The sequence below is a fragment of the Camelina sativa genome, chromosome 14 (genome assembly GCF_000633955.1).
Source record: "Camelina sativa cultivar DH55 chromosome 14, Cs, whole genome shotgun sequence".
NCBI classification, from domain to species: Eukaryota; Viridiplantae; Streptophyta; class Magnoliopsida; order Brassicales; family Brassicaceae; genus Camelina; species Camelina sativa.
The window spans coordinates 12,135,432-12,161,176 of NC_025698.1; the positions used below are offsets into that span (position 1 = coordinate 12,135,432).

The 25,745-nt window shown below is 37.1% G+C and overlaps 6 protein-coding genes across 8 annotated transcripts in view; 5 read left to right on the forward strand and 1 right to left on the reverse strand.

Moving 5' to 3' along the window:
- LOC104741130 (tetratricopeptide repeat protein 38-like) overlaps window positions 1-3,975 on the forward strand; it is a 5,168-nt gene extending 1,193 nt beyond the window's left edge. The window contains exons 3-16 of one of the 2 annotated variants that reach the window (XM_019235344.1): window positions 97-249; window positions 380-478; window positions 594-695; window positions 795-938; window positions 1,038-1,132; window positions 1,230-1,359; window positions 1,455-1,559; window positions 1,635-1,741; window positions 1,827-1,878; window positions 1,967-2,056; window positions 2,162-2,246; window positions 2,336-2,400; window positions 2,507-2,638; window positions 3,829-3,975. In XM_019235344.1, coding sequence (XP_019090889.1) covers window positions 97-249; window positions 380-478; window positions 594-695; window positions 795-938; window positions 1,038-1,132; window positions 1,230-1,359; window positions 1,455-1,559; window positions 1,635-1,741; window positions 1,827-1,878; window positions 1,967-2,056; window positions 2,162-2,246; window positions 2,336-2,400; window positions 2,507-2,602 — 1,323 coding nt within the window. In that variant the 3' untranslated portion in view covers window positions 2,603-2,638; window positions 3,829-3,975. Of the gene's footprint in view, window positions 1-96; window positions 250-379; window positions 479-593; window positions 696-794; window positions 939-1,037; window positions 1,133-1,229; window positions 1,360-1,454; window positions 1,560-1,634; window positions 1,742-1,826; window positions 1,879-1,966; window positions 2,057-2,161; window positions 2,247-2,335; window positions 2,401-2,506; window positions 2,786-3,828 lie in introns of those variants that run through there. The other variant, XM_010461914.2, reaches the window with a different exon arrangement.
- LOC104741131 lies at window positions 5,409-9,588 on the forward strand. Its single transcript, XM_010461915.2, has 4 exons — window positions 5,409-6,266; window positions 8,150-8,791; window positions 8,897-9,183; window positions 9,277-9,588. Exons 1-3 carry the CDS (start codon window positions 5,643-5,645, stop codon window positions 9,179-9,181), a joined length of 1,551 nt encoding a protein of 516 aa, XP_010460217.1. The 5' UTR covers window positions 5,409-5,642; the 3' UTR covers window positions 9,182-9,183; window positions 9,277-9,588.
- On the forward strand, window positions 10,033-11,543 carry LOC104741133. The gene is made up of 3 exons (XM_010461919.2): window positions 10,033-10,748; window positions 10,854-11,140; window positions 11,234-11,543. The coding sequence occupies exons 1-2, from the start codon at window positions 10,158-10,160 to the stop codon at window positions 11,136-11,138; spliced, it is 876 nt and encodes a 291-aa protein (XP_010460221.1). The 5' UTR covers window positions 10,033-10,157; the 3' UTR covers window positions 11,139-11,140; window positions 11,234-11,543.
- Window positions 11,635-15,399, forward strand: LOC104741132. Of its 2 annotated transcripts, XM_010461918.2 has the most exons (6): window positions 11,635-12,142; window positions 12,509-13,181; window positions 13,270-13,893; window positions 13,983-14,876; window positions 14,965-15,060; window positions 15,161-15,399. In XM_010461918.2, the coding sequence occupies exons 1-3, from the start codon at window positions 12,062-12,064 to the stop codon at window positions 13,284-13,286; spliced, it is 771 nt and encodes a 256-aa protein (XP_010460220.1). In that variant the 5' UTR covers window positions 11,635-12,061; the 3' UTR covers window positions 13,287-13,893; window positions 13,983-14,876; window positions 14,965-15,060; window positions 15,161-15,399. The 2 variants fall into 2 exon arrangements, with proteins under 2 accessions (XP_010460220.1, XP_010460219.1); XM_010461917.2 differs by having other exon boundaries at window positions 12,509-13,893.
- LOC104741134 lies at window positions 20,542-23,094 on the forward strand. The gene is made up of 4 exons (XM_010461920.2): window positions 20,542-21,415; window positions 21,508-21,671; window positions 22,426-22,500; window positions 22,585-23,094. The coding sequence occupies exons 1-4, from the start codon at window positions 20,746-20,748 to the stop codon at window positions 22,930-22,932; spliced, it is 1,257 nt and encodes a 418-aa protein (XP_010460222.1). The 5' UTR covers window positions 20,542-20,745; the 3' UTR covers window positions 22,933-23,094.
- Window positions 23,126-25,745, reverse strand: part of LOC104741135 (protein NRT1/ PTR FAMILY 2.12-like) — a 3,627-nt gene continuing 1,007 nt past the window's right edge. Inside the window, exons 3-5 of the mRNA XM_010461921.1 lie at window positions 25,294-25,511; window positions 24,151-24,713; window positions 23,126-24,063 (exon numbers count right to left, since the gene is read on the reverse strand). Coding sequence (XP_010460223.1) covers window positions 23,223-24,063; window positions 24,151-24,713; window positions 25,294-25,511 — 1,622 coding nt within the window. The 3' untranslated portion in view covers window positions 23,126-23,222. The remainder of the gene's footprint in view (window positions 24,064-24,150; window positions 24,714-25,293; window positions 25,512-25,745) is intronic.

Here is a 25,745-nt window from a genome sequence, read left to right on the forward strand (position 1 = left end):
TTTTTTTTTTTTTTTTTTTTTTTTTTGTTGCTGGCTCATTATGCTCAAAGTTATGATTTTTATGTTTCATGTGACATTGTTCCTCGTCTGATGAAGGCTCTTGGCTATGGAAGAGAGAGAGAAGTGATTCTAGAAGCGCCTTTGTATGATAAAGATTGTGTTTTAGGAAACATTTTGGCTGCGCATTACCTTATCTCTTCTGACTTTGCTAGGGCCAAATCATATGTTCGAGCTGCAGAATCCCATCTTGTAACCTCTCTACCTTGATTTACTCTTTTATTAGTGTCTATGAATCTTTCTAAGTGAGCTAATGATGCTCCGTTGTTATCATACTCGATGAGTTTGGTGTCATTAAGCTGTGAAATTCATTGGTTTTTAGTGGGAAGCCACGCTATATGAGAAGGCAGTTTTCAAGGCTATTGATTACTTCTTCTCTGAGAATATGGACGACGATGTGGCTTTGGAGTTACACTCTAAGGTTATGATATGTTTCTTGCTCTTCTTATATTAGGATGGACAGCTTAATATATCTTTCCAGCTTTCCTTTGTAGTAGCACCTATTTCTAACTCTCTTAGCTCTTTATGTTTTGCAGCTCTTGGAAAAGTTTCCTAAAGATTTGCTATCTTGGAAGAGAGTAGAGATTTTGTGTTTTTACATGGGTCGACCTGATCTCTCTTTGCCTCTGTTTGAGAAGGTACTTCGAAATGTTGATCAAGTTGATAAAAGTCGCATGATTAATACTTAAAAACTAGGTATATCTTTAATTTACTCACTGACTTTGCATACTTGGCAGATTGTACCGGAGAATCGAGAACAAGATTATGTTTACGGTATGCTTGCATTTCCCTTAATGGAGCTTGGACAGTTGGCAGAAGCTGAGAAAGCTGCTAGGAAAGGCTATGAGATAAACAAAAACGACTCTTGGGCTCATCACTGCGTGAGTTTCGAATGTCTTATCATTCCCATCTTTTGTTTTTCCTTGGTAATATAATTATCCTCTTATTATATGCAATCTTTTGTTTGTATTTTTGTGCAGTTGTGTCATGTTCTTCAAACTGAATGTCGTTTCAAGGAAGCAGTAGAGTTCATGGAAGGATGCTCTGCTTCATGGGATTCTTGCTCTTCCTTAAGGTATAACAGAAACTTCAAACAAAGCGTAAACCTCTTCAGATCATCTCTGGAATCGCCTATGAAAGAAAACCAAATCTCTGTAACACTTTACCTGAAGGTATTCGCATAATTGGTGGCATGTAGCTGTTTGTTACTTGGAAGGAGGGTCTCCCATAAGTAAGGTACAAGAAATATATGATCATCAGATGTGTAAAGAGCTGGAGAAAGACGATGCTGTTGCTTCAGATGTAACTCCCTAATCATTTTTATTTTCCTTTTAAAAATGAAAAGTTGAACTTCCATTAGCAATCTGATGTCTTATACTTGTACTTCTAAATATCAGGTTTATAAAGATGCTCTCGGTTTGTTGTTACGCTTGGACACACGCGATAAACTAGATGAGTTTTTAGACAGACTGAAGATCCTAACAAACTGTTTGACTGATCAAGTAAGTAATATGCACCTAATTGCCTTGCTTTCATATACATTAATTTGTGTTGACTTATGCAAGTTCGATGTTCAGGCAATGTGGTATCAAGAGTGGCTTTTTGATATCACGACAATCTGGGCGTTGAGTAAAGTTGGATACACTTCACAAGCACATGTATTGCTCGAGGGCCTCAAGTCCCGGTCAGTACCACTTTCTCTTTTGTTGCTTTTTCTTGAATGAAACTTTTGTCTCTTGTCTGACTTATCATGAGACTCGTCTAAACAGAACATCTGATATGAGCGAGAAGAAACAGCATCTGATGCAGAAAGCGAATGTGGTATGTACATTTTTATCTTTAGAGTTATATATCCTAGCTTCATATCATTCTTTTGTTTATATATTAACATCGAATCGTTTCAAATCAGCTTGCTGAAGCTGTTTATGAATATGGTAAAGGTAACTACAAAGAAGCTCTAGAACTGCTTGGTCCAGACTTTGACGCTGCTAACTACAAGGTAATGCATATTCCTGCATCAATAAGACTATAATGTGATGCATAACCTTGCATCAATTAGAAAGCACTTGAAAACAAAAACTCATCTTCTTTCATGATCAAATAGGTGATTGGAGCATCTGGTTTACAGATTGCTGTTTTCAATGAAATATGGTACAAATTGTTGTTACTCACCGGTCAATCATCCATTGGTACACTCCCAAAAAAAACACTACTATTCTTCAGCTTCATTTTTTCGTTTACTCATCTAACTCTGCATGTTAAACAACTGGATTCACAGCGGTTGAAGTACTGGAGAAGAGGGTAAAGCAGAGAGATGGTGCTCCGTTCTTGTGGCGTTTGCTGGTAGTCTTCAAGTCCTTTATATGACCAGAATTGTTGATTCATGATATATATCTATCTACGTGTCTTACAGTCTATGAAACGTGGACTGTTTTTTTTGTTATGGCAGGAGAAGAGTTACGGCATGGAAGGCAAGGCAGAAGAAGCTGCAAGTGCAGGTGATAAAGCGAAGGCGTTGGAATTGTCACATTTCAACTTTGCTTGATCACCAAAACAGCATTGGTCTTGTTATGTTTTAGACATCATGCTTTTGCGCTTTCGTTGTTGAATAAGTCTCGATAGTTTTATGGTCAACGTAAAAGTTGACCTTGTGACAGTATTCTATGTAAATTTGCGGTTTAACCAATAATAATAATAATAATAATAAAATAAAATTTGTAAATTTACATTCTATTGACTTTATATAAGAAAATTAAACAAAAACCATTGAAAATATTTATATATGAAAAAATAAAAGACTTAATGCAAAATAATATGAGAAACCTACCAGAAGACATTAATTAATGGATCTCGAAGGCTAGATCAGTTTGAAATGTCGTTCAGTTGCAACATGGAACCATGTCTACACATTAATCCAACGTAGCCTATATGGTGATAAGCAATTTTATTTATCAATAACAATTTACACTATACATACAAGTAGTTCTACTTTTTTATTAGAAAATATATCACAATGTGTATCTTTAAATTTTAAATCGACAGAATTTTCAATTTTGTGTAACAAATTCTAAAAATATTGAAGAGCTTCCATGGATAAGGTTAATCATTCATGATTTTCTCTCCAACATATCTTACAAAATTAAGCAAATGACGTCTATTTTTTTGTACTTTCATATATAAAAAACTAGTTTTTTAGGACTTGTAGTGTTACATGCATCACCTACCTACAAGTTGTAAAACTTCCATGAATAAGCTAAGCTTGATCCTCAACTAATGATTAATTTTCTCACCAATATATCTTATCAAATATACACTAACAATTTTCTGTAGTTTAAAATATACTAACAAAATGGTGTTAAAAGACTTGTAGTTACATATGCATCACCTAAAAAATACATTGAAAATTCATGAGTTCCAGAAAACAAACCATATATTTTGGTGTGGGAGGGATAAAATGAAGACTGTTTCTCTCATAGAGTCATACATAGCCCTCAGCCCTGCGTCGGCCACATAAGCCAACGATAGGATAAAAAAATAATTAAAATCTCAACTATGACATGTTGACAAAAAACAAAAGGAGAATCCAACTCTTGATATTAATACTTTTCGCTGATCCAGAAAGATATGAGACACACGTATAGAACAGGATAATGTGTGTATCTATCTATGATCTATGTATAATAATAATACAACTATTTTAGAAAATGGACGAATCGAAAATATTCTTTACATAAGTTCTTCTCATGACTTTTTTTTNGTTATGTTTTAGACATCATGCTTTTGCGCTTTCGTTGTTGAATAAGTCTCGATAGTTTTATGGTCAACGTAAAAGTTGACCTTGTGACAGTATTCTATGTAAATTTGCGGTTTAACCAATAATAATAATAATAATAATAAAATAAAATTTGTAAATTTACATTCTATTGACTTTATATAAGAAAATTAAACAAAAACCATTGAAAATATTTATATATGAAAAAATAAAAGACTTAATGCAAAATAATATGAGAAACCTACCAGAAGACATTAATTAATGGATCTCGAAGGCTAGATCAGTTTGAAATGTCGTTCAGTTGCAACATGGAACCATGTCTACACATTAATCCAACGTAGCCTATATGGTGATAAGCAATTTTATTTATCAATAACAATTTACACTATACATACAAGTAGTTCTACTTTTTTATTAGAAAATATATCACAATGTGTATCTTTAAATTTTAAATCGACAGAATTTTCAATTTTGTGTAACAAATTCTAAAAATATTGAAGAGCTTCCATGGATAAGGTTAATCATTCATGATTTTCTCTCCAACATATCTTACAAAATTAAGCAAATGACGTCTATTTTTTTGTACTTTCATATATAAAAAACTAGTTTTTTAGGACTTGTAGTGTTACATGCATCACCTACCTACAAGTTGTAAAACTTCCATGAATAAGCTAAGCTTGATCCTCAACTAATGATTAATTTTCTCACCAATATATCTTATCAAATATACACTAACAATTTTCTGTAGTTTAAAATATACTAACAAAATGGTGTTAAAAGACTTGTAGTTACATATGCATCACCTAAAAAATACATTGAAAATTCATGAGTTCCAGAAAACAAACCATATATTTTGGTGTGGGAGGGATAAAATGAAGACTGTTTCTCTCATAGAGTCATACATAGCCCTCAGCCCTGCGTCGGCCACATAAGCCAACGATAGGATAAAAAAATAATTAAAATCTCAACTATGACATGTTGACAAAAAACAAAAGGAGAATCCAACTCTTGATATTAATACTTTTCGCTGATCCAGAAAGATATGAGACACACGTATAGAACAGGATAATGTGTGTATCTATCTATGATCTATGTATAATAATAATACAACTATTTTAGAAAATGGACGAATCGAAAATATTCTTTACATAAGTTCTTCTCATGACTTTTTTTTGTTTTATGGAAACTATACATTTCTTCATTATAAAGCCCACGCGCACTACATTTTGACCTCTTCCTATTATAAATATGAACATTCACGAAATTGTGGAGCTACGTTTGACATTGTTTAACCAGCGGAACTTATCTTTCATGTCATGGTCTTGAAACTTGATGTAATATAACCGATAAAGAACCAACATTGAACCACAACGTAAGACTTTATCTTACAAAAGTCTTCACATTCTTCACGCAGATGACGCGCGTGAGGTAGAAAATGTTCAACAAGTTACGTAGATGGAGAGAACGAACCTTCGCAAACAAAAAATATAGTACTTAGAAAAATATTTACATTTCTTTAGTATTTGATCATTCCTTCCAACTTTCACACATTGTTAAATATTTGATCATTTAGTAATTTTCTTCATTTGATTTGTGAAGTTTCTAAATAACTTCATCCTGCATAATCCATCCGAATATTAACTTACAAAGTTGCCTTTTACACAAGCTTTGTCTATCTTTAATCATTTAAAGATTTAAACTATATAACCAACCAAAACAAACCTCATCTTTCTCCTTCATTCACAAAAACAATAACTTCTCTCTGTTCTTCTTCTTGTCTCTCTTCTTTCAAACCTCAAGAACCAAAACAAAAATGGAGTTGTTCACGAAAGGTAACAACGTTAAGTTAAGAAGCCACCTAGATAAGTTTCTAGTCGCCGACGATGACCAAGAAACCATCCGTCAAAGCCGTAAAGGAGACACACGGAGAGCCGTTTGGACGGTGGAGCCAGTCGTCGATAAACCTAATCTGATAAGGCTAAGGAGCAGCCACGGTACGTACTTAACGGCGAGTAATAAACCGTTGCTGTTAGGTATGACCGGTGAGAAGGTGACTCAGACGGCGTCGTTAAACAAGCTGATGGATTGGCAAACGCAGTGGGAACCGAAGAGAGACGGGTTTCAGGTGAAGCTGAAGTCGTGGTGCGGCAAGTGGATGAGGGCTAACGGTGGAACGCCGCCGTGGAGAAACTCTGTTACTCACGACGAGCCTCATACGTCGAAGACCAAGAACTGGCTGATCTGGGATGTTATAAACGTTGATGGTTCTGATCTTGAAACCATGTCTGATGGTGATGATGAGAGCTCCGTTTCTTCTCCGGTTTCCGGATTCGGGTCAGAACCCGGGTCGCCTGTTTCTGTCGGATCTACGAAGAGTAGTATTAGCCGGTTCGCCTCTCTTGGTTTACCTATGTCTCCGAGATGGTCCCCAAAACCGGTAAGTTTGACTAAGTCTTTAATAGTATCAAAATTTAATTTACAATGTTGTGTGCATTGATTGATTTTTTCTTAATTGAGGCTACCAATAGAAAAGTAGTATTGTTCGATGAACTTAGACAATTTTGTATATGTAAAATTTTAAGTGGTATGCATTATTATTAACTTGGAAAAGAAAAAGGTTGGGATTACCCGTATTAGTGTCTAAGATGTAAGAAACATATGGACATATATCATTCTTTTCTCCACTAACATATAGTATAATGCTCCACAAGCATACATCTATTCACCAACCTAATAGCACCAAAATATATAATACTTTTTTTTATTGTATAGTTTAAAATTAATCTTTTGTTTTTACTGTATACTATAGTTACTACTACACTTGAAAATATGACACTATAAACCCAACTAAATTAACTTCAATGATTTCAAGAATTAAGTGACAGTAAAATTTCTTACAACACGTCCTAAAGGCTAATTAAAATTACATCTTTTTCTTCCTCAACAAGAAAAGGTTATACCTAATGGCTTATACATAAAATAGTTTGGTGCCACATAGCATAAGACAAGTGGATCAGAAAGTAAGGTAGAAATGTTGGTGTTAGTTATGATTTAGTGATGGAGCATGGGTCCATGAAAGCAAATTAGGAGAGTCCCACACTCATGAATTTCCTCCTCTCTTGGTCTTTCTTGCGGGAAATGGTTATACATTTGTTCTCTAAATATTCGTTTAATATATGCGGGAAAGGGTTATTCATTTGTCTTCTTTTTCAATCCATTCTTTTATGGCATAGGGACACTATAACATTTTGGGGGATTAAGGGCCATATAACTTACCTTTACATTTTTATTGTCATACCACGTAATGCTTATAATTTTAGTGGAGATCTGTATTACAAATAGTTTAGGTTCACATAGGAACTCAAGTTTAGAAGTAGAAACAAATTGAGATAATACAATACTTGATTTTGATCTATCCTAAAAGAAAATGCATAACTACATACGTTATGAGAAATTAAGAGAATTATAAAAGGGGAAAAATGCAAAGTAAGATGATATATACTTTAATGGAAAATTTTGTTACCTATCTCTATCAAAATTTATTTGTGTCAAATAAACAATTCTAATTATCAAATGTCTATGAGTATATCTAACAATCACACCTTTTAGAAATATTTCAAATGAATCTTTAATATTCGACATTGACTCCTAGTGTATTATTAGTAAAATGTTTATATTTCGTATAAAGAATCAGAATCAAACATCATGAATGATTGGAAGGTATTTTAAAAGTTTTTTCTTTTCTTTTTTTTTAAACAACATTTGCAATGGTTCTTTATTAAACGATTTTAAGTGATTGAAAATAGAACACAATTTAACGCCTTTTTTGTTTTCTTGTTCTAAGATTTAACACCAATTCTAAAAGTTAGAAAGCACTGGAATTCTTTTTTGTAATCTTGAAACGATAATTTCAATCTAATTCTGCTTTGGTCTTAAACTTAAATTAGTATTTTGCAACTAGTGTTTTGGGATTCTCGCAATTAACTTTTCAAAGGATTTTGATTGGAAGTATAGCAAAGTTACAAAATCCTAAACACGTGATTACGTGAACTACGCGTTTAAAATAAAAAAGCTCTAACACAAAAATGCAAATTATAATAATGCCTACGTGGATAATTAATGAACGCGTTAAGCTAACTCTGACTTTTCTTACATCCACGAGCAAATAGTCTCGTGTTCATGTTCCGCGTAACCCGTCAAAAAACCCAATTTAGACCAGTCCAGTCACAGAAACACTCATATATAAAAGTAGAAAGAAGACAGAACCGAATCTCACTTCCTCTCTCACATACTCACTCTCATTTGCTATATTTTTAACAGAAGACAACGAGTAGCTTCAACCAAAAGGAAACAGTACCAACAGTATCAGCGATGGAGTTTTTCCAGAAAGCAAAAGCTGTTCGTATGCGCAACAGCCACAACAAGTACCTAACAGCAGACGACGACGAAGAAACCGTTACTCAAAACCGCAACGGATCAACCAAAAACGCTCGTTGGACCGTCGAGCCGGTTCGCGACTCGCACCACGTCATACGTCTCAAAAGCTGTTACGGCAAATACTTGACCGCTTCTAACGAGCGGTTCTTGCTCGGAGCCACGGGTAAGAAAGTGATCCAGCTGAAACTGAGCCGGCTCGATTCGTCTGTTGAGTGGGAGCCTGTTAGGGAAGGATCATCTAAGATTAAGCTTAGGACTAGATCCGGTAACTATCTCAGAGCTAACGGTGGTCTTCCTCCGTGGAGGAACTCGGTGACTCATGATAATCCTCATTTGTCGGCTACTCAGGATTCGATCTCTTGGGAGGTTGATGTTGTTGAGATCTTGATTGATACTGAATCCAAGAACGAGTCTCCGAAGAAGACGATGACGCCACCTCCGCCGCATCGGAGACCGTCGAGTACGCCGTTGTCGGTTTCTCATTCCAGGACTTCGTCTTCTCTTTCAGACAGATCTGATTCAGATGTGAGTGTTTAAAATTTACTAAAACACCCTTTAAGTTTGTTTAAATTACTGAATCATACCATTTTTATTTTCCGGTTATTGAAATTTTTGATTTATTTTGACCAGTCGGTTGAGTCTCCGCCTAAATCTGAGGGGCGAACCATTTACTACCACATCGCCGACGAAGAAGGACACGTGGAGGATGAAACGACCGTTGGATATGCTTTCACGTTTAAAGGAAACAGCGTGGCGGAGCTGACTCAGACGTTGAGAGAAGAGACGTGCTTGGAAGACGCTGTGGTGTGCACTCGCAGTCCTTTAAACGGCAAGCTGTTTCCTCTTCGTTTGCAGCTTCCTCCTAACAATGGAACTTTGCATGTCGTTTTACTTCCCTCCTGCGCTAGTCTCTAGACGTGAGTTTTTTTTTTTTTTGTTTTCTTCTCTATTTTTACAATCTTTTGATGCGTTAACTTATATGATCTTGCTTGTTTGTTAAATTTAACCAGTGGCACAAACCAAAATAATCGAGCTATGAGATTGGGTGGTTCTTGTTTGGTGAAGCATATGATATGAACCTTATAAGAAGATAGTATAAGAGTTGGTAGTTGGTACAAGACTCGTGGCCACGGAAGTAAAAAGGCGTCGCACTTCATCAGCGTTTGACATTAAAAAAAATAAAATTAGTATAGTAAGAGTTCTTGATTATATAGCTAGGAAGGAGTTATAAAATTCTTTTTGGGGAACATAATGCGACTTGTTTGTCTTTGTAAATAAGCGATGATTTCTTGGTAAACGAACATTTTGATTTTGAGGGTTTATTTGCGTGAGCATGGATTCGCCATAAACAAATACTNTCTAAGATTTAACACCAATTCTAAAAGTTAGAAAGCACTGGAATTCTTTTTTGTAATCTTGAAACGATAATTTCAATCTAATTCTGCTTTGGTCTTAAACTTAAATTAGTATTTTGCAACTAGTGTTTTGGGATTCTCGCAATTAACTTTTCAAAGGATTTTGATTGGAAGTATAGCAAAGTTACAAAATCCTAAACACGTGATTACGTGAACTACGCGTTTAAAATAAAAAAGCTCTAACACAAAAATGCAAATTATAATAATGCCTACGTGGATAATTAATGAACGCGTTAAGCTAACTCTGACTTTTCTTACATCCACGAGCAAATAGTCTCGTGTTCATGTTCCGCGTAACCCGTCAAAAAACCCAATTTAGACCAGTCCAGTCACAGAAACACTCATATATAAAAGTAGAAAGAAGACAGAACCGAATCTCACTTCCTCTCTCACATACTCACTCTCATTTGCTATATTTTTAACAGAAGACAACGAGTAGCTTCAACCAAAAGGAAACAGTACCAACAGTATCAGCGATGGAGTTTTTCCAGAAAGCAAAAGCTGTTCGTATGCGCAACAGCCACAACAAGTACCTAACAGCAGACGACGACGAAGAAACCGTTACTCAAAACCGCAACGGATCAACCAAAAACGCTCGTTGGACCGTCGAGCCGGTTCGCGACTCGCACCACGTCATACGTCTCAAAAGCTGTTACGGCAAATACTTGACCGCTTCTAACGAGCGGTTCTTGCTCGGAGCCACGGGTAAGAAAGTGATCCAGCTGAAACTGAGCCGGCTCGATTCGTCTGTTGAGTGGGAGCCTGTTAGGGAAGGATCATCTAAGATTAAGCTTAGGACTAGATCCGGTAACTATCTCAGAGCTAACGGTGGTCTTCCTCCGTGGAGGAACTCGGTGACTCATGATAATCCTCATTTGTCGGCTACTCAGGATTCGATCTCTTGGGAGGTTGATGTTGTTGAGATCTTGATTGATACTGAATCCAAGAACGAGTCTCCGAAGAAGACGATGACGCCACCTCCGCCGCATCGGAGACCGTCGAGTACGCCGTTGTCGGTTTCTCATTCCAGGACTTCGTCTTCTCTTTCAGACAGATCTGATTCAGATGTGAGTGTTTAAAATTTACTAAAACACCCTTTAAGTTTGTTTAAATTACTGAATCATACCATTTTTATTTTCCGGTTATTGAAATTTTTGATTTATTTTGACCAGTCGGTTGAGTCTCCGCCTAAATCTGAGGGGCGAACCATTTACTACCACATCGCCGACGAAGAAGGACACGTGGAGGATGAAACGACCGTTGGATATGCTTTCACGTTTAAAGGAAACAGCGTGGCGGAGCTGACTCAGACGTTGAGAGAAGAGACGTGCTTGGAAGACGCTGTGGTGTGCACTCGCAGTCCTTTAAACGGCAAGCTGTTTCCTCTTCGTTTGCAGCTTCCTCCTAACAATGGAACTTTGCATGTCGTTTTACTTCCCTCCTGCGCTAGTCTCTAGACGTGAGTTTTTTTTTTTTTTGTTTTCTTCTCTATTTTTACAATCTTTTGATGCGTTAACTTATATGATCTTGCTTGTTTGTTAAATTTAACCAGTGGCACAAACCAAAATAATCGAGCTATGAGATTGGGTGGTTCTTGTTTGGTGAAGCATATGATATGAACCTTATAAGAAGATAGTATAAGAGTTGGTAGTTGGTACAAGACTCGTGGCCACGGAAGTAAAAAGGCGTCGCACTTCATCAGCGTTTGACATTAAAAAAAATAAAATTAGTATAGTAAGAGTTCTTGATTATATAGCTAGGAAGGAGTTATAAAATTCTTTTTGGGGAACATAATGCGACTTGTTTGTCTTTGTAAATAAGCGATGATTTCTTGGTAAACGAACATTTTGATTTTGAGGGTTTATTTGCGTGAGCATGGATTCGCCATAAACAAATACTATCACTATATTTAGTCCCGGGCATAATATCTGGTATCGAAGAACCGTACCGGAACTGAACCGATAAAAGTGGTATTGGGTAGAGTTCGGGTAAAGCAGAATTACCGAATGGGCTAAGAGGCTTTGGTAAAATGGACTTCGATCCGAGTTCGGTTTATAACTTAAGTATATTGGGTCACCGTTTTAGATCCGTTTAACATAAAAGCCTAATAAAACCTTGACCCACTAAGCATCATACGACAGCTAACCCTAAAGGCCTAAGTCACCACCTTACCCTATTGCGCAGGCAGCACCGCGCAGCTATCTCTTCTGTTCCCAATACAGAACCGTTCATCGAAGCTTGCTTTTCGTTTCGTCTTCTACATGAGATGAAGCATGCTTTGTCTATCTGCTATCATTCAAGTAAACTTTTCGATTTGTTTTCTCATTGTACCTTTCCTCCATTCCGAGAACAGAACCATTATATAAACCCCTAATCCCCCATGGAAAGAACCATAAGTTTCAACCCTCCATCATCTCCTCCATCATCTCCTCCTTCACTACTCTCTGCAATTAAATCACAGGTTCGTCCCTAGTCTTCCTAAATCATGTAATTCTATTATGTCTTAGGATGTTCTTAATAGCTTTTAGTTGACAATTGATAGTTGGTTTTAGTTACAGTAACTTATAGTGACAAATTGATAGTGTAATACGATTGTAGTTGTGTCTTATTTGCTTACAGTAACTTATTTGCTTGCTTGATCGTAGCTGTGTCTATCTTAATTTTAGAACTGTCTCTGTGAACAATACTATGATCTTATTTGTGTTATGTTAAGGTCATTTTAAGTTTTCTTCTATTTAATATGATCTTAGTTGTGTTATGATTTTTGATTATCTTATATATGTTCTTCTCGCAGTTACTGATTTGTTTCTTTTATGTGTGTGTTCAGATGGGTTTTTCATGCTTTCCAGATGAAGACGATTTCGGTGAAGAGATGAATCATGAAGAAGAGCAAGACATTGGCAGTACTGGACAACAAGCTGCTGCAACTACAGAAGTTCTTGGAACTCCTGATTGTGCTGGAAAGAGGAAGGACATTCCAGAATCAAGTGCAGCTAATGAAAAGCCAGCTAAGGAACTCAAAGTCATCCTTCCAAGATCTCCTGTTTGGGACCACTTCACAAGGAATAAAGAAGATAGAAACAAGTGTATCTGCCAATACTGCAAGAAGGAATACTGCTACAAGTCTAAGTCAGGAACTTCTAATTTGACAAAGCATATGGCAACCTACAAACAGTACCAAGCCTATAAGGAAAACAAGTCTCAGCAAGTGATCAAAGACAATGGAACAGTGCAAGCTGGAAAGATAAGTGAGCCAATGTTCAGAGAGGCAACAAATGAGATGCTTGTGTTAGGGGAGTTGCCATTGTCTTTTGTGGACAGTGTTGCCTGGATATACTTCTCCTCTCGTGCCAACCTCTACCGGCTTCATTCAAGGAGAACAGCAAGTAGAGACATAGTGCAGATGTATGTGAAGAAGAAAGCTTTGCTGAAGAACTGGATTAATTCAAACAAGCAAAGGGTGTCCCTAACTACGGACATATGGGTTGCTCCAAATACAGGTTTGTTTGCTCTTTCTTTCTTATTTCATTGATTGATTCTTTAATTACATTCTCATATCTCATTATTATTTGATATATGTAAAACAAGTGCAAGCTACATGGTGATCACATCTCACTTCATTGATGCATTTTGGCTGCTGAAGAAACTGATCATAGGCTTCAAGTATGTCTCAGATCACAAAGCATCAACAATTGCAACTACTCTTCTAGATTGTCTGGCTGAATGAGGGATTCAGAAGGTGTTTTGTGTCACTGTCGACAATGCAACAGCCAACACTTTGGCTCTGAAGAGGTTTCAAAGAGAGTTCAGCTAGGTTAGCAATGACGCATTTGTCTTGGATGGAGACTACATGCATGCCAGATGCAGTGCTCACATCATCAAATTGATTGTGAGAGATGGATTCCAGGAGTTAGGAAAGAATGTGGAGGCTATACGGAATGGTGTATCATATGTTAGGTCATCTCATGTTAGGCAGAAGTTATTTGAGCTGAGGGTTGATTCAGGGAAGCTGAAAAGAGGAAGTCTCACATTGGATGTGAAGACCAGATGGAATTCAACATATACGATGTTGACAAATGCCCTAAAGTACAGAGTTGCTTTTGACAAGATGCTTCTAGAAGATAGGTTGTACCACGACTACTTCCTGGAATTAGACAATGGGAACAGACGTGTTGGACCTCCTGAATCAACTGACTGGAATGCAATTGAAAGGTAATCTACTGGACCTATCTTTATACTAACCTGTTTATTGCACTAAACCAATGTTTACACTTATTTACACTCTCATGTTTCTGTCGTAGGTTGGTGAAGTTTCTGGTGATTTTCTACAACTCCACTTTGGTTGTCTCTGCTTCCACCAACTTGAATGCGCATAAGTGTTATGGTGAGATTGTTACAATAGAGAGGAACCTCTCATTTCTGAGTAATAACAGAGATGATGAATTGAATAACAGGGCTGATGAAATGTTGAAGAAGTTTGTGAAGTATTGGGATGGAATGAAGAATATCAACAAGATGTTGATCATTGCAACTGTGTTCGATCCAACAAAGAAGATGAAGTTTGCCAAGATGTGTTTTGAGAAGCTGTATGTATGGTGAAGATACTGTCGACTCCAAGGCTATGTGTGATTCAGTTTTCTATGTCCTCGACTTGATGTATAAGGAGTATGCTGATTTTTACAGCCATACAAATGGTGCATCTTCTCAGACTACCAAGGCGAAACAACATCAATCAATTGTGATTCCTGAGAAGATGGAGTTGGTTGATGATTCGGGTTATGAGAGAATGGATATGGCTTATAAAGAGATGGTTGCTGACAACGCAGATGAAGGAGTAAGGCGTGAGTTAGAGATTTATCTCACAGATCCTGTTGAGAATCTAATGCTTATTACGGGTGCAGAATTTGATGTGCTGTCTTGGTGGAGAGTGAATTCTTTCAAGTATCCTGTCTTGGCTGAGATGGCTAAAGATGTACTTGCTATGCAAGTTTCATCTGTTGCATCAGAGAGTGCTTTTAGCACTAGTGGTCGGATTTTAGACCCTCATAGGTCCTGTCTGACTCATTACATGATTGAGGTCCTCATGTGTACTGAGCAATGGATGAGGCAAGATATCAAGAGTGTTGCTGACCCGACAGCGATCACAAGTGCTCAACTGCTCTCAGAGTTTGAAATGTTTGATCAGCTTGAGAAAGGTAATCTTTAACAAATTTTGATATTCGTAAATGATAATACTTTGTTCTATAATTCTGTTTCTAACTTAATTTTAAAACTGTTTTGCAGAGTTTGGTATTGGAGATGAAAATAATCCTGAGGCTTAGCTTATGTGGTCTTCTTATGTGGTATTTTTTTAAGGCATGGATTGCGGCAATAGTAAAGGTATATTGAAACTTTGCTGAATCATTCAAGTTAAACAATAGATGTCCTATGGTTTGTTATCAAAAGATAGAGACTCATTCAATTTTCATTTGTTTTACAGGGACATGTAGCAGCATTGCAGCAAGGACCTTTTTGTTAGTGTGGATGCTTCTTCATTGTTCCCATTTTTCATTGGCTATTTGAACTTGTTCTATCTTTTGTTTTAAGTTGGTTGTGAGTTTATTGATCTTAATGTTATGGTATTTGGTTGTGTTATGGTGAAACTTAATGTTATGGTTTAATCGGCTATTTTGGTTATTTACATGAGTATTTATAATTTTAATCGGTTATCTCGGGTTTTATTCGGTTATTTGAGTACTTTGGTTACTGAAAATAACCAAGCAGATTATAACCCGGAAAATTTTTGGGTTATTTCGGATTTTGTATTAGAGTAGAAAACCGCTCTGAACCGGCCAGTTACTACCCGTGCTAAACCGAATTTTTTGTAAATTACCGAATGGGATCTATAGGTCTTATACCGATTTACCTGAAACCCGATTGGGTAGAACCAAAACCCGATTGGGTACCCGATTGCCCAGGACTAATTATATTAACTAGCAAATGGGAAAATTGGAAATGTATTGCATATATATATAGTACATATTTAGTGACCAGTTACAGTATTGTGCTAGTAAATTATTGTAAATACTTTGTGCCTTTGTGGTCACAGATGGTGAATGTTAAGGGATTTGAAACACTTGTAAGGTTTAAATATCCACCGACGTACTATTTCCCCTCGGAACTATCATATCTTGCCAGTTCCCCATCGATCTTCGATATCTTACCAGTTCTCCTTCGGACTTATATTCTCCGCTTATTTCCCCCCGAATCCATACTTCTACGCCTATTTCCCCATCGAACTTGATTTACTCGGTTTTGGTACAAAACCCGATAGAAACCCATGTTAAACCGGTATAAAACCAATTTAGAATCCGGGTAACATATACAACCCGACCCGACTTCTTCTTCTTCTATTTTAAAACAAGAAATCCCAAATTGGCAACTAAGAACCCTAAAAATCGAAATTGAAAAGGAAATCTCTCTCTATTTCTCTTAAAATCATGAGCAATGTCTTTGGATCTTCGAGCGGTTCGACAAATGTCCGCGAAAGAGGAAGAGTTGTTGGTGTACCTAAGAGATGTTGGTGTGGAGAAGCAATTGTGGCCAAAACTTCCAAATCCGACCATAACCCAAATCGACGATACTTTCGTTGTGTATATGCAGCTGGAAATAATGTAATATGAAGAATGACATTCAAGTTTATGGTCTAGCTTGTTATTAACTCGGTTCTAAATGATAACCAAATCAATTGTCTATGGTTTAGCTTATGAATGACAATCACGTTTTCAAGTGGGTCGATGAGGCTTTGTTGGATGAGGTGGAAACAATGAAAGAGTTCATATCAGAGACAATGAAGATTGAGAAGAAGATGCAAATGGAGCTGCAAATGGAGCTTGAGAAGAAGATGGAAATGAAGCTTGAAAAAGAGATATTTGAGAGGATTGAAGATGTAAAAGCTGAATTCAAATCAAGGATGAATAGGATGATAATTGTTTTAGTATTTGGTTGTATGATCATCTTTGGTTTAGTTAAGCTAATATGATGACATTGTAAGTTGTTAAGGTTCAATGTTAAGCTAATTTGGTAGAATTGTTGAAAAGAGATGTTAGAATTGTTCAAAGGAGACCATACAAATTTGTTCAAAAGAGTAGAACATCAAGGCTTAATAAGGTTCAAAAGACACATAGACCATACTAAGGCAGAACAACATATGTTATGAAACAGGTCATAATACCAAAAAAAAAAAAACACTTTGCCTTCTGCTAATCCTCCACAATCATCCATCAATTACTTCTCTTGAGTAAGACAACCTTGAGTAGATTCCATTTGAGTTCCCCCCTACAAATTTAATCAAATATCAGAATCAATTGAGTGAAACAAAGAACAACCATCACATTAGAAAGTATAACTAACCTGTGTTGTATTCTTCTTATTCTTCTTCTTCTGGTGGTACCTACAATTATGATTAGCTGCACCACATATCCCACAATGCATGATTATCTTCTTTTGTTTTGGTTTCTTCTTGGTAGGTGACTCATGAGCACCTTTCTTCCTCTTCTTGTCTACCTTTTCAAATTGACTCTGTGTTTGTCATATCCCATGTAAACTTCATAAGCTCCATTTGTGCTGGGATGTACAAAGCACAGAAAAGTTGCCTTATGCTCTTCAGCCAAGAAACATTTCACATATGGAGTGCATATCCCTGACAAATACATGAATACACATTAAACTTTTGAATTCAATACAAAATAAATGAAAGATAAAAGAAATGTAATGTTACTAACCTTCGTGTGAATGAGAAAGTGCAGACCGCTTAGCAATCCAAACCATTGCAAGCCTTTGAACAGCCTCCAGCATGGCCACAAATGGTTTCTCTCTTGCCTTGTTGATTGTACTATTGAAGGACTCCACATAGTTGTTTTCCACATCCTCACAGTAGCTGGCAATCTTGTGGAACGCCCTACACCAAGTCTTTGGTTTAGTCTTCATAACATATTCATATAGGGAACTGTCGTATGCATGGATCCTCTCCAAACTCTCTTCATAGTCTTTACTATTGTAGCACCAAGCTAGATTCCAGAGTAGTTTCTTCAACCGCTTCTTATTCGGATGAATCTTCTTTAGATTACCATAAATGTGCCTAACACATTTTCGATGCTCAATCTTTGGTAACTCTAACTCAACAGCTTTAATCAAACCCTGAAACAAAGAAAACATAATTAACTTTTTGTCGATGCAACCTTTATCAAAACATAAAACATATCAAATCACATTCTAACCTTTTGTCGATCAGACACCATAATGTAACCATCCCCATCACCTAACTCCAAGTCGATCTTCAGCCTATTCACAAACCATGACCAATTATCTGTGTTCTCAACTTGAACAACACACCAAGCTATTGGGTAGATAGCATTGTTAGCATCTCTTCCTAAAGCAACCAAAAGCTGTCCCTTGATCTTTTCTTTCAAGAAACAACCATCAACTCCTATAAGTGGCCTGCAGGATTTTTTCCATGTTCTCCTAAAAACATCAAAGCATACATAGAATCGCTTAAACACATCCTGTCCAGCCTTGTTCTTCACCGTTTCAACCTCTACAACAGAACCTTGATTTGCTTCCAATATCTCGGCCCCATAATCTCTAAGCCGCTCAAATTGTGTGTCATATTCAAGCTCTATTCATCCCAATGCCTTTCTCCTAGCAGCTTGACATTGACCTCTAGTAACTTATATCTTCCACTTCTCCATTATAGTCTGCTCCATTTTCAAAGGCATGTAATAATATGGTTCTTCTCTTATCTTATCCAGAAAAAACCTAGCTATCAATGGCGTCTTAAACATTTCACACTCTCCATTAGGTACACAAATATGCTTCTTCGTGTACAATGTAATCCTCCACATCGACTCATTGTGCAGACATGCCGCATAAACTTTCCACATACATTTCCCCTTAGCACCAACACACTTAAAACCGATTCTATCTCTATCGTACCTGTATTGCTTCAGGTTACAACCAGATACAAGTGCGTAGTCGAGAACACACTCTTTAAAAGTGATTCCTTTGTAGAAGCTTTGCCCTTTGTACATTGAACCATCACCACGAACGATGGGAGTCCCCCTTCTCACAGCACCACTACGAACACGTTCCTCATCCTCATCATCACTTTCTGGGTACACGTTATGACGAATCGATTCCTCGGCTTCAGTAAAATCTGTCGCCATCTTGTCGATATGAAACTCATCCTGATCCTGAGCTTCTGCGTCAAAATCTACTCTAGGAGGTGGATTAGGAACGGGAACTAACGTCATCGCCATCGCAACCGCCGAGAAGAAACGATTTCGGGAATTTAGGGTTCATCGAGAGAGCAAAGGAGAAAAATCGATTTGGGAATTTTATGATTTTTAGGTTTCCGTAAGTTTAATTATCTAACCGGATTGTAATTGGGTTGTAATCCGGTTTAATATGGATCTAGAATAGCATACAAGAAAATGAATAATTCCTAATATATGTCTTATTTACCACTATACGATTTTATTAGATTTTTAATTCCTAATAATTGCTAAGATATAATGGATCTTATTAGTTTTGTTTTTTCATTTGATTCACGTAGATTTATGGAGTTTTTGTAATAAGTATGTTTACATAAGCATTATTTACATGATATTTCAAAACCTACCCATGTACTAGTAGTCATTTTATGAGAAAAAAAACTAGAAAATAATTGTAAATATTATTTGATCTCTTATTCTTTATACTAAATCATATCCACCACCATATTTCTCCATCAAGTGTTAGAATGTGTCAATAAGTTTTGGACATCTTCAAACTCAATCAAAATTCCAATATGATTGTATCAAACTCAATCAAGATTCCAAATTGATTGTTTGTTCTTCGTACTTCTTGAAATCCTTCGATTAAAGATTCATGGATCTATCATTGACTTATGATTTTGATAGAATAAAATAGAAAAAAGATATGAAAAAACTGATTTATCCATATGATTTGTCCATATAAAGTTGAGGTTGCAACACTAACATTATATCTGAACTAGGGTACAAAGTTAGTACTTAATATTTTTTTAATTATTGAATTTATAATTACTCAATTAAGTGAATGGTAAGGGATTTGAAACTCTGTTAAGATTTAATTATCCATTAAACATAACATACATCAAGCATACGAATACCTAAAAAAAAAAAGAGAAATAATTCGTAATGTATATGGTACCAATATACCACATACGATTAAATTTTTTTTTAAAATATACCACATACGATTAGAGTTTTATTTATAATTTGATTGCAAGTATATTTAGATTCTAGAATATACAAAACAGGAATATTCTTAGTATGCTAACAACATTGATACAATATCGTATTATCAAACTTGTTCATTATAAATCTAATTTAAAACTATAAAAACCTAGAAAATAGTTGTAAATATTACTCGATCCTCTTATTTTTATATTTATTTTCCGTTTCTTGTTTTATCCTCTCACTACTAATAGTTGTTAAAAAAATCGCTTTTTAATATTGATTTTTTTTATTTTTCCCGAAAAACAGTTTTTCTACATTTAAGTAAAAGAAAAAAAAGTGTCTCGTCATTTGTAGGAAACCAAATTTTGTAAATTCGAATGACATTTCCAAGTTAGCTCATAAATTACCAAAAATATTAATTTTTAGAAAATCTTTTTTATGAAGAAAATCTAAACAAATCATTGAAATACCTATTCGACTTTCCTATTTATTTAGGATTTTTTTCCAGCTCACTTCTTTTTTATTTTCCTTTTTTATTTTTTATTTTTTTATTTTTTTCCTTTTCTCTTACGGATAATTTCATTTGCATATTCCTCGATTTTTCATTAAAAAAATTATTATATTTAACTCAAAACCCAAAACAAAAAAAAATCAGAGACGCTTCAGCTTATCCCCATTTCCCATTTCTCTCAGAAAACCCTAACAGATCACTCCTCTCTTCTTCTCTTTTCCTCCGCCACCACCGCCGCCGCCGTTACTCAACGGTGGTGAAATCTTTCTCAGACGGTCAAATCGATCCTAACTTTCCATCGATTATCTACAAACCATGGCCGCCACTGCTTCCTCCGAAGCTTCCGAAGGACCAGTGATGGGACTCGTCAACAAGCGTCTCCGTGCTCTCCGCAAGAAACTCAACAGAATCACTCAGATGGAAGAATCGGTTTCCCAAGGCAAAACCCTAAACAAGGAGCAAGAAGAAGTCCTCCGCTCGAAACCAGCCGTTGTCGTACTTATCGAAGAGCTTGAGAAGCTTCGTGCTCCTCTCTCCGCCGCTGTCTCTGAAGAGATCAGTCTCGCTACTACTAAGGATCACCGTGATTCTTCCGATCCAACCACAGCGTCCGAGCAAAAGGAAATTGAAGTCGCTGAGCCTCCACAGAGCGGTGACGATGGGGTTAAGTTGGAGGATCTGGTGAATCTCTTGTACTTTGGTTCGCTCTTCGATGTGAAATCGCAGAACGAGTTCACTTCGATAATGTTGACTAGGTCTCACGAGAGAGGGTGTTGTTTGAGCTACGATTACGTTTCGGATGATGCCACTGATCTGCTCGGCGATCGGGATTTGGATTCTATTTCTCAGCTTTGGAGTCTGATGGTATCTCGCCCTGTGGATTCAAGCTTATCTCACAAGAACGCTTTGGAGCGCTGTGTTGAGCACGCTAAGCTATGGTTGGCTAATTCGGAGCAGCCAATTGAATCCAACTGCAACATTTCATGTAAAAAATCCCCTGAATCTGTCTCATTCCATTATATCTCTGTGTGTTGTTTCAGTTTCTATTTGCTGATTACTTTAAGATTTATGATGCAGATGCTGCATTGAGAGAGAAGTTGAAGAAGATTATGGCTTCTGACTATTTCACTACTACGCCGGAGATGAAAGCTCCTGTTGAAGTGGCGGCTGCAGCTGGGAACTACACTTCTTACCAGGTACCTGTGGACATTGAAGCTCCAGCTGGGCACTATCAACAACAGGTATTCACTTTTTATTCGTCTGTATGAGATTTCGTTTTGAATTAGAGTGGGAAGTTTCATTGGCTCTCATGAAAGTTTGTGATTTCCTGTTTTCTCTTCTTTTGTTTGTTTTACTTTTATATTCGCCTACGTTGTTGTTTGGTAAATTACCTATTTTTAGTGGATTTGGTGGGTCGAATTTTATGTATCTCTATTGGAGTCTTGCTGAATTTAGTCATACTGCATAATTCACGGCCTTGTGGGAGCAAAGCTCTAATTTTAATCTGAAGGAGAAGGTTATTAATCTCATTTCGAGCTTCATTTGTTAAGGAGTCAGAGTGTGTCTAGGTTTCTACTATGAAGCTGAATAGAGAAGTATAATGATGCAACATAAGGGTGTGTTTTTTTGGCATGGAATCATTAGTAAAGCTAAGTTGTTTGGATAGGATAGTGAAGTACATTCTTAATTTTCTAATTGCTGGTGGTTGCTTATTTTATTGTGGAACTGTTCTCTTGGTTTTTGAGAACTCTATCCTGCTTAGAATAAGCTCTGTAGTGGTTTACTGTATGTGTTGTCAAATATATTCTGCTTTATTCATGTAAATGGTGTTTTTACAAACTGTGACAATATCTTTCTTCACTGTAGTGACTGTTGACATGTTTTTGAGTGTCTCATTTTGTGATTTACAAAACATACATCCTTCCCATGTGTTTTGAACGGTTTCCCATTGCATGCTGTTTCTTTCTTCTGCGGGACTGATTTTCCCATTTGTAGGATGAAGATGCATTTAACAACAAAGAACAAGAGTCAGTTGTGAATGATCAATCTCTACAAGATGAGCATCAAAAGGTAATCCAGGGAAATACGGACCCATTAATTATCTATAAGTAAATTTTAAAGGCTGAATCTGATGATTCCTTTTGGGTGTTAAAGGTTGAGTCAGTGACGGAAGGAGAGGTGGTCCATGGACAACAAGAACAAGCCTTTACTCAGGTGGAAGGAAAGAATGGTAAGAGAGACTATGTGCCACGTGGATCCTACCAGAACCAGAGAGGTCGTCGGGGTGGTCGAAGAGGTGGTGGTGGCTACCAGAATGGACGGGGAGGCCGAGGTGGTGGTGGTGGTTACCAGAATGGGGGGCGGTATGAATCTTATGATCAATCCGGTGGAAATGGTTACCAAAGGAACTACTACAACAACAGAGGAGGAAGGGGACGTAATGGTGGTGGTGGAAATGGCAATTACAACCACCAAGACGCTAATGTTACTGCTGCGTCTTAGATTAAGCACCTCTGGCTTTTGGGTGCGTCTCTTTCGCTATTTTGCGTTTATGCTATAACTCATATAAGCCTAATCTCGTGTTTGAAATGTTTGACAATTGCTCGGTTTTTGTTATGACCTTTTTGTTTTTTGTGGCCATCAATTTTACCGTCGTCATGTGAAGTAGTGATCTTTTTTTTCCTTAAATGAGAGCTATAATCAAATATAATAGCTTTATATTCGTATCCAAACAGCACGAACGACTAAGCACAGAGATTCTAACTTGTCGATTGATCATGTCGCCGGTTTAGTTATATGTCTAGAAAAGGCTTTTCCTCTTTAATATCTTCACTTTGTGGACCGGCTTTGTACTGGTAATTTCTGGCACAGTACCAGAAATAGACAAGGTTAACCACTCCCAAACCAGCAATCGTATAGTAGTAGTAATCCAGTTTCCCCTTATCAAGGTCCTTGTTCAGCCAGTCAGGCTGGTCTTTTGTGCCTGAGAATTTATGCACGGTGGTCACCAGCAAGCTGCTCAGATAATTAGCGGCAGCAAATGATAGCGGAAATAGTGAATTCGCTATGCTTCGCATGTGCTCTGGAAATTGGCTGTTGAAGAACTCGATCTGGCCGATGAAATTAAATGACTCGCAGAATCCCATCAGAATCAGCGGCACAGCCAGCCAAAACACCGACGTTTGTGTCACTGTGGTATCCCGTGTCCGCCTCACTCCCTCCACAAACCCTGCAGTGAACATGGAGAGAATGGCAAAGATGATCCCAATTCCCATCCGCTGAAGGAGAGTGAACCTGAACTTTCGGATTCGCCAAAGGGAGGGGACTAAGAGCCGGTCGTAGATAGGCAACCAAATGCCTATAGTGATGTAAGAAATGACGACTACAGAAGCGGCCGGGATCTCAAAATGCGGACCCATGTGTCGATCCATTTTCATAGCTTGAAAGACTATAAAAGTTGCTTGTGTGCTCATTGCAACGATTGAGATTATCCCAGCAGACCAAATCGGAACGACTCTGATCAGACACTTGACCTCTTCAACTTCTTGAACACTACATAGCCGCCACTTATGCGCTGGTACTCCTTCAGATGTAAGATCACCCTCTGCTATCACCGCTCCTTTGTCCAGAAACCTATATATCACCGATACATTATTGATTACATTATAAAAAAACTATCAAACTCGAATGTTTCTAGAAGTATATGTCTGAGTAATATACTTGAACTGGCTGGTAAGAGGTAACTTGGATAATACGCCAGGTTTCACCGGTGGGTCATAATACTCTACAGTCCCATCATCCACTGCCGGAATCTCGAGGTTCCGCTTCTTACGAGCAGCCACGATGACCCGAGCAATGCCCGAGAATACACTCCCCTCCGGTTTGACATACACGTAAAACCGTGTACCGACAAAGAACATAACCACCGCACAAGCCATTAAACCGGTCGGGATGCTAAACCCGATGACCCAACTAACAGTCTGTAAGTAGACCACGACGGTATGCGAAAAGATGAGAACCATGGTTAAGGTCAAGTAGTACCAGTTAAAGAAACTGGCCATTCCTTTAAGGCCTTGCTCTGTTCGTTGATCAAATTGGTCAACTCCAAATGGGATGCTGCAAGGTCGGATTCCACCGCTTCCGATGGATAGAAAGGCGAGACCGAGGAACAGAATCCCGAGCTGGAGTTTGTTTGGATCGTCGCATTCGTCTGGATGGGGGTTGTTGCACGGTGGTGGGTGGAGATGAGGCAAGGAGGCTGTAAGTGTCATCGTCATAAGTCCCTGTTTGGATTTATCATAGATTTGGGTTGATTCCTTCTTTATGGAAAGCACATTGAGCAAAATTATTACATATTGTTTTTTGGTTAAAACGTTACAATTATTTGTTACAACTCCAATGTGTTACGGAAGTTCATTAACAGGAAATGGTACTTGCAAATGGAAAAAAAGGTTAAGTAGCTAAACTTTTTAAAAGATGAATTTACAAATGGCATATTTGCTGTTTTAGTCTACAACTTGGTGATATGGACTGTCTGATTTATTCAGCATTATGTATAGAAACTGAAGAACAAAATGCCAGCTTGTTCATATGTCACGACTCACGACCAACAATTTTTTTCCTTTATTATGATGGGAAGATCTCAAACCACCAAAATCTACACTTATTAAGCTTAAAAAAATGCGTAGCTATACTATGTAAATATTTTAACTCAAACCAAGGTAACAATCAATCATCATCACTTAGTTGTCTAATATTATTTTTGGGAGATAGTAAATCAACACTCCATTTCAAGCTTATTTATCAATGTGATTGTTTATATAATTTGTTAGAAACTATGAATATAGAGAGAGGGGAACGTACGAGAAGTGCGAAGAAGGATGCGTAAGCAATGGTCTTGAAGCGGCCAATGTAGGCGTCGGAGATCAATGCGCCAAGGAGTGGAGCGAAGTTGGTAAGACCCATCCATAAGTAGTAGACGTTAGAAGCTTCCACCGGTTCCATGTGGAACACATTTCTCAAATACAACATAAAATTTGCCGATACTCCTATCGATCCTAACTTCTCCAACGTCTCATTTCCTATATTCTCACCATTTGGTAAAGATTTAATCTCAGCAAATAAAAACATGTATGTTGTCCATAGTATTTTATCATTTTTTTATTCTTTCTTCTTAATACAAATGGACGACAACTTAAGTTTGACTTATCTCCGTTAAAAGCAATTTTATACACTCATGATCTGTAAAATTAAACTGTATTACATGCAAAAGTTTATACCTAAACAATAACTTTTTTTTTTTTTTTTTTTTTTTT

What these genes read in the sequence shown, in the direction of transcription:
- LOC104741133 (XM_010461919.2), top strand. Translation starts at nt 10,158, where the DNA reads ATGGAGTTTTTCCAGAAAGCAAAAGCTGTTCGTATGCGCAACAGCCAC. An exon ending in CAGACAGATCTGATTCAGAT is followed by an intron (nt 10,749 to 10,853) that starts GTGAGTGTTTAA and finishes TATTTTGACCAG; the next exon opens with TCGGTTGAGTCTCCGCCTAA.
- LOC104741132 (XM_010461917.2), top strand. Translation starts at nt 12,062, where the DNA reads ATGGAAAGAACCATAAGTTTCAACCCTCCATCATCTCCTCCATCATCT. An exon ending in TCTCTGCAATTAAATCACAG is followed by an intron (nt 12,143 to 12,508) that starts GTTCGTCCCTAG and finishes GTGTGTGTTCAG; the next exon opens with ATGGGTTTTTCATGCTTTCC.
- LOC104741134 (XM_010461920.2), top strand. Translation starts at nt 20,746, where the DNA reads ATGGCCGCCACTGCTTCCTCCGAAGCTTCCGAAGGACCAGTGATGGGA. An exon ending in ATCCAACTGCAACATTTCAT is followed by an intron (nt 21,416 to 21,507) that starts GTAAAAAATCCC and finishes TTTATGATGCAG; the next exon opens with ATGCTGCATTGAGAGAGAAG. An exon ending in TACAAGATGAGCATCAAAAG is followed by an intron (nt 22,501 to 22,584) that starts GTAATCCAGGGA and finishes TGGGTGTTAAAG; the next exon opens with GTTGAGTCAGTGACGGAAGG.
- LOC104741131 (XM_010461915.2), top strand. Translation starts at nt 5,643, where the DNA reads ATGGAGTTGTTCACGAAAGGTAACAACGTTAAGTTAAGAAGCCACCTA. An exon ending in CGAGATGGTCCCCAAAACCG is followed by an intron (nt 6,267 to 8,149) that starts GTAAGTTTGACT and finishes TATTTTTAACAG; the next exon opens with AAGACAACGAGTAGCTTCAA. An exon ending in CAGACAGATCTGATTCAGAT is followed by an intron (nt 8,792 to 8,896) that starts GTGAGTGTTTAA and finishes TATTTTGACCAG; the next exon opens with TCGGTTGAGTCTCCGCCTAA.